At 37.6% G+C, this 14,413-nt stretch overlaps 1 protein-coding gene across 1 annotated transcript in view; it reads left to right on the top strand.

Moving 5' to 3' along the window:
* Positions 1-14,413, top strand: part of LOC140145965 (extracellular matrix organizing protein FRAS1-like) — a 141,387-nt gene that overhangs the window by 99,461 nt on the left and 27,513 nt on the right. The window contains exon 10 of the mRNA XM_072167702.1: positions 9,991-10,218. Coding sequence (XP_072023803.1) covers positions 9,991-10,218 — 228 coding nt within the window. The remainder of the gene's footprint in view (positions 1-9,990; positions 10,219-14,413) is intronic.

Here is a 14,413-nt window from a genome sequence, read left to right as displayed (position 1 = left end):
GAAGGTTTTTCGTTTTATACCGGAAGTGACCCCTTAATGACCTTTGATTCCAAATTTGTGAGGACCCCATAGACACTGGGTAATAACAATGCATGTGTGCAAGTGGCGTCACTGTCATACGTTATTTGTGGGAGAAGAAGCATTTTAAAGGAATTTCGTTTTATACCGGAAGTAGCCCCTTAATGACATTTGACCCTAAATAAAAAAATACCACATATGCACAGAGTAACTACAATTTATTTGTGAACATACCGTTACTGTCCTATGTTTTTCTTAGCAAATAAAAAAATTTGAAGGTTTTTTGTTTTATACCGGAAGTGACCCCTTAATGACCTTTGACCCCAAATCTGTGAGGACCCCATAGACACTGGGTAATAACAATGCATGTATGCAAGTGGCGTCACTGTCCTACGTAATCTGTGAGAGAAGAAGCATTTTGAGTTGAAATCACGTTTTTGACCCCTATGACCCTGCGTGACCTTTGACCCCACGAGTTTCATATGACATGTAGGGGCATGGTCAATGATGGTTAGGACCAAGTTAGGTCAAAATCGGTGTAAGCATGTAAGTGCTAGAGCAAATGTAGTGGTCGGCAGAAGAAGAAGAAGAAACTAGACTTAGCTGTGGTCTAAGACCACGAACACAGCTGTGTTTTGACGCCTTAATGACCTTTGACCTCAAAATATATAAAACGCCCATAGACATTGGCTAATGTCAATGTATGGGTGCAAGTGGCACCACTTCGCTATGTTATTTGTGGCAGATTGGGGCATTTTGAAGGTTTTTCGTCTCAGACCGGAAGTGACCCCTTAATGACCTTTGATCCCAAATGAAAAAATACCACATGTACAATAGGTAAACACAATTCACGTGTGAATATAGCATCACCCTCCAATGTTTTTCTTAGCAAATAAAAAAAATTTGAAGGTTTTTCGTTTTATACCGGAAGTGACCCCTTAATGACCTTTGATTCCAAATTTGTGAGGACCCCATAGACACTGGGTAATAACAATGCATGTGTGCAAGTGGCGTCACTGTCATACGTAATTTGTGGGAGAAGAAGCATTTTAAAGGAATTTCGTTTTATACCGGAAGTAGCCCCTTAATGACCTTTGACCCTAAATCAAAAAATACCACATATGCACAGAGTAACTACAATTTATTTGTGAACATACCGTTACTGTCCTATGTTTTTCTTAGCAAATAAAATTTTTGAAGGTTTTTCGTTTTATACCGGAAGTGACCCCTTAATGACCTTTGACCCCAAATCTGTGAGGACCCCATAGACACTGGATAATAACAATGCATGTGTGCAAGTGGTGTCACTCTCCTACGTAATCTGTGAGAGAAGAAGCATTTTGAGTTGAAATCACGTTTTTGAACCCTATGACCCCTGCTTGACGTTTGACCCCACGAGTTTCATATGACATGACATAGGGGCATGGTCAATGATGGTTGTGACCAAGTTAGGTCAAAATCGGTACAAGCATATAAGTGCTAGAGCAAATGTAGTGGTCGGCAGAAGAAGAAAGAAGAACTAGACTTAGCTGTGGTCTAAGACCACGAACACAGCCGTGTTGTAACCCCCAATGACCTTTGACCCCAAAATATATGAAAACCCCATAGACATTGGCTAATGTCAATGCATGGGTGCACGTGGCACCACCTTGCTATGTTATTTGTGGCAGAAGGGGCATTTTGAAGGTTTTTCGTTTTATACCGGAAGTGACCCCTTAATGACATTTGACCCCAAATCTATGAGGACCCCATAGACACTGGGTAATAACAATTCATGTGTGAAAGTGGTGTCACTGTCCTACGTATTTTGTGGGAGAAGAAGCATTTTAAAGGTATTTCGTTTTATACCGAAGTGGCCCCTTAATGACCTTTGACCCTAAATTAAGAAATACCACATATACACATGGTAACTACAATTTATGTGTGAACATACCGTTACTGTCCTATGTTTTTCTTAGCAAATAAAAAAATTTGAAGTTTTTTCGTTTTATACCGGAAGTGACCCCTTAATGACCTTTGACCCCAAATCTGTGAGGACCCCATAGACACAAGATAATAACAATGCATGTGTGCAAGTGGTGTCACTGTCCTACGTAATCTGTGAGAGAAGAAGCATTTTGAGTTGAAATCACGTTTTTGACCCCTATGACCCCTGCGTGACCTTTGACCCCATGAGTTTCATGTGACATGTAGGGGCATGGACAATGATGGCTGTGACCAAGTCAGGTCAAAATCGGTCCAAGCATGTGAGTGCTAGAGCAAATGTAATGGTCGGCAGAAAGAAAGAAAGAAAGAAGAAAGAAGAAAGAACCTGTAAGAAAAAAGACACAGCCGTGACTAACGTCACGGCTGTGTAACTAGACTAAGCTGTGGTCTAACCCACGAACACATCCGTGTTGTTACCCCTAATGACCTTTGACCCCAAAATATATGAAAACGGCCATAGATATTGGCTAATGTCAATGCATGGGTGCATGTGGCACCACTTTGCTATGTTACTTGTGGCAGAAGGGGCATTTTGAAGGTTTTCGTCTCAGACCGGAAGTGACCCCTTAATGACATTTGACCCCAAATAAAAATACCACATATGAATTGGGTACCCACAATTCATGTGTGAACATACCGTTACTGTCCTATGTTTTTCTTAGCAAATAAAAATTTTTGACGGTTTTTCGTTTTATACCGGAAGTGACCCCTTAATGACATTTGACCCCAAATAAAAAATACCACATATGAATTGGGTACCCACAATTCATGTGTGAACATACCGTTACTGTCCTATGTTTTTCTTAGCAAATAAAAATTTTTGAAGGTTTTTCGTTTTATACCGGAAGTGACCCCTTAATGACCTTTGACCCCAAATCTGTGAGGACCCCGTAGACACTGGGTAATAACAATTCATGTGTGAAAGTGGTGTCACTGTCCTACGTAATTTGTGGGAGAAGAAGCATTTTAAAGGTATTTCGTTTTGTACCGGAAGTGGCCCCTTAATGACCTTTGACCCTAAATACAAAAATACCACATATACACAGGGTAACTACAATTTATGTGTGAACATACCGTTACTGTCCTGTTTTTCTTAGCAAATAAAATTTTTGAAGGTTTTTCGTATTATACCGGAAGTGACCCTTTAATGACCTTTGACCCCAAATCTGTGAGGACCCTGTAGACACTGGGTAATAGCAATGCATATGTGCAAGTAGGGTCACCGTCATACGTAATCTGTAGGAGAAGAAGCATTTTGAGTTGAAATCACGTTTTTGACCCCTATGACCCCAGCGTGACCTTTGACCCCACGAGTTTCATGTGACATGTAGGGGCATGGTCAATGATGGTTGTGACCAAGTTAGGTCTAAATCGGTGTAAACATGTGAGTGCTAGATCAAATATAATGGTCGGCAGAAAGAAAGAAAGAACCTGTAAGAAAAAACGTCACGGCTGTGTAAAGAACCTGTAAGAAAAAAGACACAGCCGCGACTAACGTCACGGCTGTGTAATTTATGTATAAGTTCCGATTAAGCTGAAATTCACCAGGAATATTCCTTATGACATCCTAAGCACTATGTAATATTTTTGCGGGGTCAAAGGTAATTAAGGGATCACTTTCGGTTCTCACAGATTCGGGGTCATAACTCATTTGTCACTGCTGGCTGTGCATACTCGCGGTCGCAGGCGAACGCAATCAGATCTCGTTTCTTACACAGCCGAGAGCTGTGTTTTGTTTCTTACGAGATCGTCTACCTTTCTTCTGTCAACCTTTACATTTGCTCTAGCACTGATATGCTTGTACCGATTTTGACCTAACTTGGTCACAACCATCATTGACCATGCCCCTACATGTCACATGAAAATTGTGGGGTCAACGGTCACGCAGGGGTCACAGGGGTCAAAAAAGTGATTTCAGCTAAAAATGCATCTTCTCCCACAAATTACGTAGGACAGTGTCGCCACTTGCACACATGCATTGTTATTACCCAGTGTCTATGGGGTGTACACAGATTTGGGGTCAAAGGTCATTAAGGGGTCACTTCCGGTATAAATCGAAATATCTTCAAAACATTTTATTAGCTAAGAAAAACATAGGAGAGTGATGGTATGTTCACACATAAATTGTGTTTACCCAATGTATATGTGGTATTTTTTATTTGGGGTCAAAGGTTATTAAGGGGTCACTTCCTGTATAAAACAAAATATCTTCAAATATTTTTATCGGCCAAGAAAAACATAGCACACTGACGGTATATTCACACATGAATTGATGTCACCTAGTGTACACGTGGTATTTTTTTCGGCGGGGTCAAAGGTCATTAAGGGGTCACTTTCGATGTCTGACCGAATACTTTCAAAATGCTTCTTTTCTCAAATTACACGGCGCAGCGATATGTGCCTGGTGCATATATATTGGCTATAGCCAGTGTCTATGTGGTGTAAAAATAATTGGGATCAAAGGTCATTTAGAGGTCATTTTAATTAAAAGACTTATATCCTTCAAACTCGACATGTATGCACGACATAGCAGCCGACAAGCCTACACGTGGTAGCGCGCAATGGTCGAGGTCTTTTATTACACAGCCGAGAGCTGTGTTTTGTTTCTTACGAGATCGTCTACCTTTCTTCTGTCAACCTTTACATTTGCTCTAGCACTGACATGCTTGTACCAATTTTGACCTAACTTGGTCACAACCATCATTGACCATGCCCCTACATGTCACATGAAAATTGTGGGGTCAACGGTCACGCAGGGGTCATAGGGGTCAAAAAGTGATTTCAGCTAAAATGCATCTTCTCCCACAAATTACGTAGGACAGTGACGCCACTTGCACACATGCATTGTTATTACCCAGTGTCTATGGGGTGTACACAGATTTGGGGTCAAAGGTCATTAAGGGGTCACTTCCGGTATAAATCGAAATATCTTCAAAACATTTTATTAGCTAAGAAAAACATAGGAGAGTGATGGTATGTTCACACATAAATTGTGTTTACCCAATGTATATGTGGTATTGGTATTTTTTTATTTGGGGTCAAAGGTTATTAAGGGTCACTTCCTGTATAAAACAAAATATCTTCAAATATTTTTATCGGCCAAGAAAAACATAGCACACTGTCGGTATATTCACACATGAATTGATGTCACCTAGTGTACACGTGGTATTTTTTTCGGCGGGGTCAAAGGTCATTAAGGGGTCACTTTCGATGTCTGACCGAATACTTTCAAAATGCTTCTTTTCTCAAATTACACGGCGCAGGGATATGTGCCTGGTGCATATATATTGGCTATAGCCAGTGTCTATGTGGTGTAAAAATAATTGGGATCAAAGGTCATTTAGAGGTCATTTTAATTAAAAGACTTATATCCTTCAAATTCGACATGTATGCACGACATAGCAGCCGACAAACCTACACGTGGTAGCGCGCAATGGTCGAGGTCTTTTATTACACAGCCGAGAGCTGTGTTTTGTTTCTTACGAGATCGTCTACCTTTCTTCTGTCAACCTTTACATTTGCTCTAGCACTGACATGCTTGTACCGATTTTAACCTAACTTGATCACAACCATCATTGACCATGCCCCTACATGTCACATGAAAATTGTGGGGTCAACGGTCACGCAGGGGTCATAGGGGTCAAAAAAGTGATTTCAGCTAAAAATGCATCTTCTCCCACAAATTACATAGGACAGTGACGCCACTTGCACACATGCATTGTTATTACCCAGTGTCTATGGGGTGTACACAGATTTGGGGTCAAAGGTCATTAAGGGGTCACTTCCGGTATAAATCGAAATATCTTCAAAAAATTTATTAGCTAAGAAAAACATAGGAGAGTGATGGTATGTTCACACATGAATTGTGTTTACCCAATGTATATGTGGTATTTTTTTATTTGGGGTCAAAGGTTATTAAGGGGTCACTTCCTGTATAAAACAAAATATCTTCAAATATTTTTATCGGCCAAGATAATATTGATCAATTTTCTATAATAGATAATTGTCCTTTCCTTTTGATGCTAAAACGCTTGTTTATGTTGCATCAAGTAAATAATTAACTCAGATCCGTATAAATTGTAACAATTTAGCTCAGTGTCTTCTTTTAAAAAGAACTATGTTACGGGTTTCACATTTTGGTCTCGGAAGGTTACGGTGATTAACTACTTTTCCGGGACTCCTTTATCGCCGCCTCTTCACTGGGCTCTTCATCGTAAAGGGTACATACCACAAAATAGCTTGCCATAGACTTTACGTGCAAAATAGGGGTCACGTTGTAGGCTTTAAGTCGAGTTACGTCTTACTTTGAAATATATATTTGATATCATCTTAATCAGAACAAAATTCTGCATGACATATCTGAAAATGACACCAAATTTTAGGTCTACTTTTTGAGAAAAATAGCGCTATATAAAAAGGCCCGATTTTCCCGTGTTTACGTCCGACTGCTAACCGCGTTTTGACCTCGTGTGTTCATGCGGTCATCATCGTAAACATCACTCAAATTTTCGCGTTTTCTGTTCAAATTAGTAGAGATCACATTCACAAGTTCTAGCAAAACACGATTTGCAACACTAAAAGTGTTAATATTGTACCGATTTTGCATAATTTTATGCAAAGTTGGGACTATAGGCGTGATAAACTTTTACCGGAAATCGCATCACAGGCGGATTTAGTAGTATGAACCATAAAACATCTTCATACCATTAATTAAAGAGGGCCATCCTCAAGCGTTTAACACTGAAGCAAAATGTAAAAGGTCATTTTGAGGCGATGTCCAATTTACACCGTGCAATACAATTATTTGAAGATTCTAATTACTTTTGTTGTGATGAGTATTGTATAATAATAATATTAAACACGTACTAAATGCAGAGCGATACGAATTCTATTTTCGGTATGGGAAGCTTGCCCAAGTACAAAGAATACAAAGCATACGATCAGATACATAATAGGATATTCTGGATTCACCAAAATATACCCTGTTTTTTGATATCGAGCACACCATCGTCAAAAACAACCCTATACATCACGAACATAAAATGTTTGCAAACATAGTTTACAAATAACCCCTTTTTAGCGAAATTAGGAACAACCATGCGTTGTGTTTACCCAATGTATATGTGGTATTTTTATTTGCGTCAAAGGTCATTATTAAGGGTCACTACCGGTTTAAAACGAAATACCAACAAATTTTATCAGCCAAGAAAAACAGCACAGCGATAGTATGTTCACAAATGAATTGTGTTTATATATAAATGGTATTTTTATTTGGGGTCAAAGGTCATTAAGGGGTCACTGCCGGTTCGAGACGCAAAACCTTCAAAATACCTCTTCTGCCACAAATAACATAGCAGAGTGATGCTACATGCACACACGCATTGACATTAGCCAATGTCTATGGAGAGTTAATCAATTTTGGGGTCAAAGGTCATTAAGGGGTCACCCCTCGGCTGTGTTTGTGGTCTTAGACCACAGCTATGTCTAGTTCTTCTTTCTGTCAACATCATGTCAACATCATTAAATCAGCCATCGTAGCCACATGCTTTCAGCCATGTTGATCATAATTGGTCACTAGGACTATTGGGTAGTGCCACAGATGTCACATGATCAACTTCCGATCAAATGTCATCCACTTCCGGTCAATGACCAAAACTTGGATTTTCACTAAAAATGCTACTCCTCCCACATATTACATAGCACCGTGACGTCACTTACACACATGCATCATATATAGCCAGTGTCTGAAAGTTCCTCACAGAATTGGGATCAAAGGTCATTAAGGGGTCACTTCCGGTAAAAGTCTGACAAACTTGTAAAAAATATTCAAAAAATCACTGTCTTTACAAATTACATAGCAGAGAGTCGCCATTAGCACATATGCATTGCTACTAGCTAGGGTCTTTAGGATGCTTACAGTTTTGGGGTCAAAGGTCATTAAGGGGTTACTTTCGGTCAAAAACCAAAATTATCAAAAAAGTTTAACAATTTTTTATCTCAAAATGTAAACAGACCAGAGTAATATAATCATCATACATAAATCAGTGTTACCTAATGTATGCATGGTATTTTTATTTTGGGGGTCAAAGGTCAATAAGGGGTCACTTCCTGTTTTTAGCTAAATAACTTTAAGAATTTTTATCTCAACAACTAAACAAAGTAAAATTTTTTAATTAAAATTGGAACATTCAATTTTGTCCGTGTACATGTGGGTTTTTTTTCATAGAGGTCAATTGTCATTAAGGGGGTCAAAAGGTCAATCATAAATTTAAAAAAAATCAAAATCCATGTATAAGTTCCGATTAAGCTGAAATTCACCAGGAATATTCCTTATGACATCCTAAGCGCTATGTAATATTTTTGCGGGGTCAAAGGTAATTAAGGGATCACTTCCGGTTCTCACAGATTCAGGGGTCATAACTCATTTGTCACTGCTGGCTGTGCATGCTCGCGGTCGCAGGCGAACGCAATCAGATCTCGTTCTTTCTTTCTTTCTTTCTTTCTTTCTTTCTTTCTTTCTCTCTTTCTCTCTTTCGTTCTTTCTTTCTTTGTTTCCTTTCTTTCTTTCTTTCTTTCTTTCATTTTTCTTTTTTCTTTTTTCTCTCTCTTTGTTTCTTCGTTTCTTCTTTTTTCTTTTTTCTTTCTCTCTTTCTTGCTTTCTTTCTTTCTTTCTTTCTTTCCTGAAAATTGAAATATCTCATTTACTTTTTTAATTATGAATTTTTAATTAAATCCGCCAAAATGCCAATTTTGAGCATTTCTGAAGCTACAACTCTTGTTAAATACAATGATTTTTTTTTCAAACATAGTGACCCGAAAACAGCTCCTTTTGGTTTTAATATATAAAGAACATTCAGATTCCTGAAATTTCCTAAGATTTCCCAAACGAGAAATATACAATATCTCCGGAAGGGAAGGTGGTATGAATGTCAAACAACCACCAAAAATGTGTCACCACACTATAATATCATGATAATAACTCAATTTCAGTCAGAGGTGGGTGTAAGGGCATTTGCAACAAAGCTCTTCATTTATTGGCCGAGCTATGAGTTTTAAAATATTGGACGAGAAGTTCAAAACTCATAGCAAGACTAATAAATATTGCAATGGGCGTAAAGTATCCAATTTTATCATTATTATGTTTCGGATCCAATTATTTTCACACCCTTGGATTCATCAAAACATAATAATGACCATTATTGTGTTTTGATGGATCCAAGTTGTGATAATATTGGATCCAAAACATAATAATGATAAAATTGATGCTTTACGCTAATATTATTGAGTCTCGCTATGAGTTGTAAAATATTGGACTCGACTACGTCTCGTCCAATATTTTAAAAATCATAGCTCAACAAATAAATATGGGCTCAACCGATCAAATTTTATATCAATCCTGGGCACAATACACGTTTGTATATAGCTAGAATTTGTCTAATTTTCGAGAGCGCGCTCACGGCTCGCAATATGACGTTATAGTGACACGGAATTATTACGCGTCACTGTAGGGAGGCCTATAGCTATGAATATACGTATTATGGGGACACAAAACTGAAAATGTACCGATGACCTAAAAGATTTCGACACATTTTAATTGGTGTCCTCAAACATTTTCAAACCATCCCGCTGAACCGTCCCAGAATTACTTTATCAGGAAAGTTTTAACCTGTAAGCACAAAAAATAGCAATTTTAATGATAAGGTGATTTAAGTAAATTTGGTTTTAAATAGACCATCAATCAGTTATTTGTTTTACTGACATATGGCGAATGAACCGACTGGACGTTGGTACGGGGGTGTAGGAATCCCGGGAGGAAGCCCCTGTCCACTGCTGAGGGTGGTTATGTGGAGGGTACAATATCATTCCATTGAAATAATATAAAACCATTATAGAATAGAATGGTAATCGTGAAATGTAGATGTTTGTCAATGTGAGCGTTGCCTCCTAGTACTTTCATTTATCTGCTATGCAATCCTATAATTGCAGATTTCCAGACCATCGAAGGCTCGGCAAAAGAAAATCAAGATTACACCAGGGCAACGTTATCTCTAGATTTCCCATTGGATAATGCAATAATGAACGTGCCTGGATTAACTGTTTATACGGATGATGAGTATGAAACTCAGGAGCAGTTTACTGTACGCATCAGTGCTGCAATTCCAAGCCGCATTTGCGAGCCATCGACCGCCACTGTTGTCATCGTGAGTTCTGATCGTGAGTTTGCCAAAATTCGTTTCATACGGCTAAAGTTGTTAACGCGGCTATCAATTAATTTTCAAATGGATCTTTCAGCTGAAAAAAAGAAAGTCCTCATGTAACAATGTACAACCAATGTATCTAAACCTGATCATATTATGGCAATTTGATTAATACGGTCGTGTTGGCTCCACTTTGATACCACATTTGCTACCAAAAGCTAGCTCTTAATTGCCAAAGATTGATACCTGTCCAGTATTATCTTAAAATTTGGTGCATTTTCAAAAGTTTAAAATCAAAACGTTCTCACGTTAAAAATTACTAGGAGTGGCCAATTAGTGAAGCTCGCTTGCCCGTGATGAACCCCTCTCTACATGTACTATTCAAAGTCCCGTAAAAAGCGATACTTATTCAATTGCTAATTTGAAGCGTATTACTCCCTATTCCAGAAAAGCACTAATGTTTTTGTGATTAATCAAAATATTACCGTTTTGCCAAACGAAAGATAGCTAAATCCTAAATCCTTTAGTTAGTTCTAACTGGCAATTTGTTATTTGGTCAATATTTGGAAATAAGGACCAAATAAGGATGGTGTTTTTCATATGCTGTGACAATCAAGCCCACAGACTTGTACTAAGACTAATTTCAGGTTATGATGTTTGGAAAACACGTTTTCTAATATCTTTGATAACCAATTATCAATACTAAGATTTTTTAAAATGTATGAGCAAACTCATAGCCTATACGCACATTTTGAATTCTTAGACTTGTTCCATGTGTTTGAATTTTGTGACTGCAATTGTAAGAAATCGTGCAAAATTGCATGTTTTGGCCCATTTTCTCTCAAATTGAGTTATTACTATGTTTTAAACTATCAGAATCTGAAAACTATAGCTACCATGGATTTGTTTATAAAGATTTTCTAAGTGTGTGTACAGTTACCATTTAACAATAAAATATGAAATGTGGTATTAAATAGCCTTACCCATGCTTGCTAAATTAAAATCATAATACCCGCGCCCACGGACTGTTACAATGCTTTACTGCGGTACACACGGACATCACAATCAATATATTACTAGTGGTCATTCCGGCTCTGCAATTTTCCTTAAGGCCCGGTCACACTATGACGAATAGGAGTGAACGGCAAGCGACGTTAAGCTGCGAATTGCAATTTTGAATTTACCGTAACTCATCGTGTGTTGCCGTTAGTTGTCGCTGACGAATCCGTTAGCAACCGCAGACGACCGAAATTATTCGTCGCGTTCGTCGGCAAATTTTCAACATGTTGAAAATTTTATGACGGCAAAAGAAGTAGTTGTGATTGCGTTCAGATTTCGTTGGAGACCGCAACCCTAATTTCATTGACGTTTCCATACCGTGCGAAGCCGTCTTTAGTCGTTTTGAGGTCGTCACAATTTCGTTGGTAGTCGTTGTCAACGACCATTGACGAAAAAACAACGGAAAGTGACGTCACATCTCGAACCCTGACGACACATTGCGGCAAATGACGAAATTCTAACGATCTTGGTGCGACAGTGACTTGCGAATTTTGTGCGGAGGGTGACGGATGTTGACTGTTGATGGCGGGTCGTTTGCGAGTACCTGCGCCATGGAAACGGTGGTCTGCGATGGGTTACGATTTTTAAACGATGGTCCACGATTTTAAACTTTTTGTGCGATTTTTGACATTTTTTGACGTCAGTTCGATTTCAAAAGACTGTCCGGCACGATGCAATTTTGAAGTTCATATAGAAAGAAATATCAATAATAATCAAAAATATAATATTTTTGATTATTATTGATATTGATGTTAATATTTTTGATTATTATTGATATTGATGTTAATATTTTTGATTATTATTGATACTGATATTAATATTTTGATTATTATTGATATTGATGATAATAGTTTTGATCATTTTTGATATATTGATGTTAATATATTTGATTATTATTGATATTGATATAATAGTTTGGATTATTATTGATATTGATATTGATATTTTGATTATTATTGATATTTATATTAATTTTTTTTATTATTATTGATATGTGTAATATTGTTTGATATTAATATCTTTGATTATAATAATTGATATTTATGTTAATATTTTTGATTGTTATTGATAAGAATAGTTTTGATTATAATTGATATTGATTTCACTATTTTTGATTATTGGTCCTGTGTCAGAACTTGGGGGTACCTTTGTGTTACATAGTAAAAAAATGAAATGTTTCAAACATTTTACCTACACGTCTCATTTGAAGTGGTTCATCCTCCTGAGCATTTTGACACCGTTTTTATGGAAATCGGTTAACAAATGAGAGAGTGTGGGCAAAAACAATTACAAAGTATGTGGGATTTAACCCCACCTTTTTTTTCCACATTTACAATCATTCTGAATAAGTATTAGTCTTCTAAATGACCTTCTGTATTTATTTACTTGGTATAGATGTCTGGGAGTTCATTTAGACATTTTTTACTAGATTCAAATTTTTAATGGGGAATCCCTCATCCTAATCTTCCTCCTCCTAATCCTCAACCACCCTTGGCATATTTCATGCCAAACGTCATATTAAAAATTATTTTAAAACAGGTTAAAAACATGAGTAATATAGAATAAATTAGTCTCAATTTAAGACCTGATTGAATCTTCTAAGTGAAGGAATACTCAAGAGACAGTGTTTTGAAATCCAAGCTGCACATCAAAATGTTACCAAACCACCTTTTTAGGTACCCCAGTATATGACACAGGATCTATTACTGATATTTATGTTAATTGTTTTAAATTATTATTGATATGTGTAATATTTTAGATTATTATTGATGATGTTAATATTTTTGATTATTATTGATATAGATATTAATAGTTTGGATTGTTATTGATATTGATTTTAATATTTTTGATTATTGTTGATGTTGATGTTAATATTAGTTTTTTGATTATTATTGATATTGATATTTTTGAGTGGATGACCAGAACGTTGTGAAGAGTGGGAACACCAAAGTGGACTATACAACCCGCATACTTTGATGTCGGCCGCTGAGTCACGTCATAAAATAAAATAAATAAATGTTGATGTTTATACAGCACCTTTCACATGTATCAAAGCGCTTTACATTTATTCCGCTGTCCTTAGAACATGTCAGCTGCCATACAATGTCTAAGGCATGCTCATACCTTTGAGCGGCGCTTAATGGACAATATTCCTAACAGCTCCCCATTTCACCTCTGGGTAGAGAGAGGCAAGTGAGGTAAAGCACCTTGCCCAAGTACACAACACGATGGCACCGCCGGGCTGGTACTCGCAACACTCCGATTACGAGGTAGAGCATGTACCGCTTCGCCACCGTGCTCGCATCATCATCGCCGCAATCCACCGTCAGCTGCCATTCCTTGCTGCAAGCAAATCCGCTGCCAGCCGTCTGACCTCGTTGCTTGTTGTCAGGCTCCGTCGAGACATCGTCACTCGCCGCCCAGACAACGTCCGGTTTTGGTCGCTATTCTCCGTTTCCTGCAGCAGCCTTTCGTCCCTTGCCGTCGTGTTGTCGCTGAAGGTCGTTCTCACTCGTCAGCGAATCTTGTTTTTCCTCTTTTTGTCGTCGCTTTGCCGTCAACATTTTGTGATTTTCACGTTCGTCACCTTTCGTTGGTTATCGTCCGTCATAGTGTGACCGGGCCTTTAGGCCGTATGCAAACTTTTTATTAGACGTAAACTATTTGATGTAAGATATCTACGTTATTTAATCTATTGCATTCTATTTCCAGTAATGTTTAAGTTCTAACGAATGTTTGATGACGTAAAATCGATAATATGTTACGTATAATATCTGGTAGAAATTATATATTCGTTAGAACTTAAACATTACCGGAAATAAAATGGGACTAGATTAAATAACGTAGATATGTTACATCAAATATTATGCGTCTAATACTCGGAGTCTGCATACGGCCTATCGTGCTCCTTTTATTTTACAACTTTTCAAAATGCAGCCAATTGTATAATAATTATACTAGTATCAATCTTTTGGTTAGCAAATGTGGTAGCAAAGTGGAGCTATAACAAGATTCTTCACACGATCGAATCAATCAATGTCATAACATGATCAGGTTTAGATTTATGACGGGTTTCATACTTAAGGATTTTATTATCTATGCCCGTGCAACGGGGCATAGATATTGTATTTGTTGTGTTTAGTCTTCGGTTT

Source organism: Amphiura filiformis, chromosome 2 (assembly GCF_039555335.1).
Source record: "Amphiura filiformis chromosome 2, Afil_fr2py, whole genome shotgun sequence".
Classification (NCBI taxonomy): Eukaryota; Metazoa; Echinodermata; class Ophiuroidea; order Amphilepidida; family Amphiuridae; genus Amphiura; species Amphiura filiformis.
The sequence above is the reverse complement of the archived record's forward strand: the minus strand, read 5'-3'. Positions and strand labels throughout refer to the sequence as shown.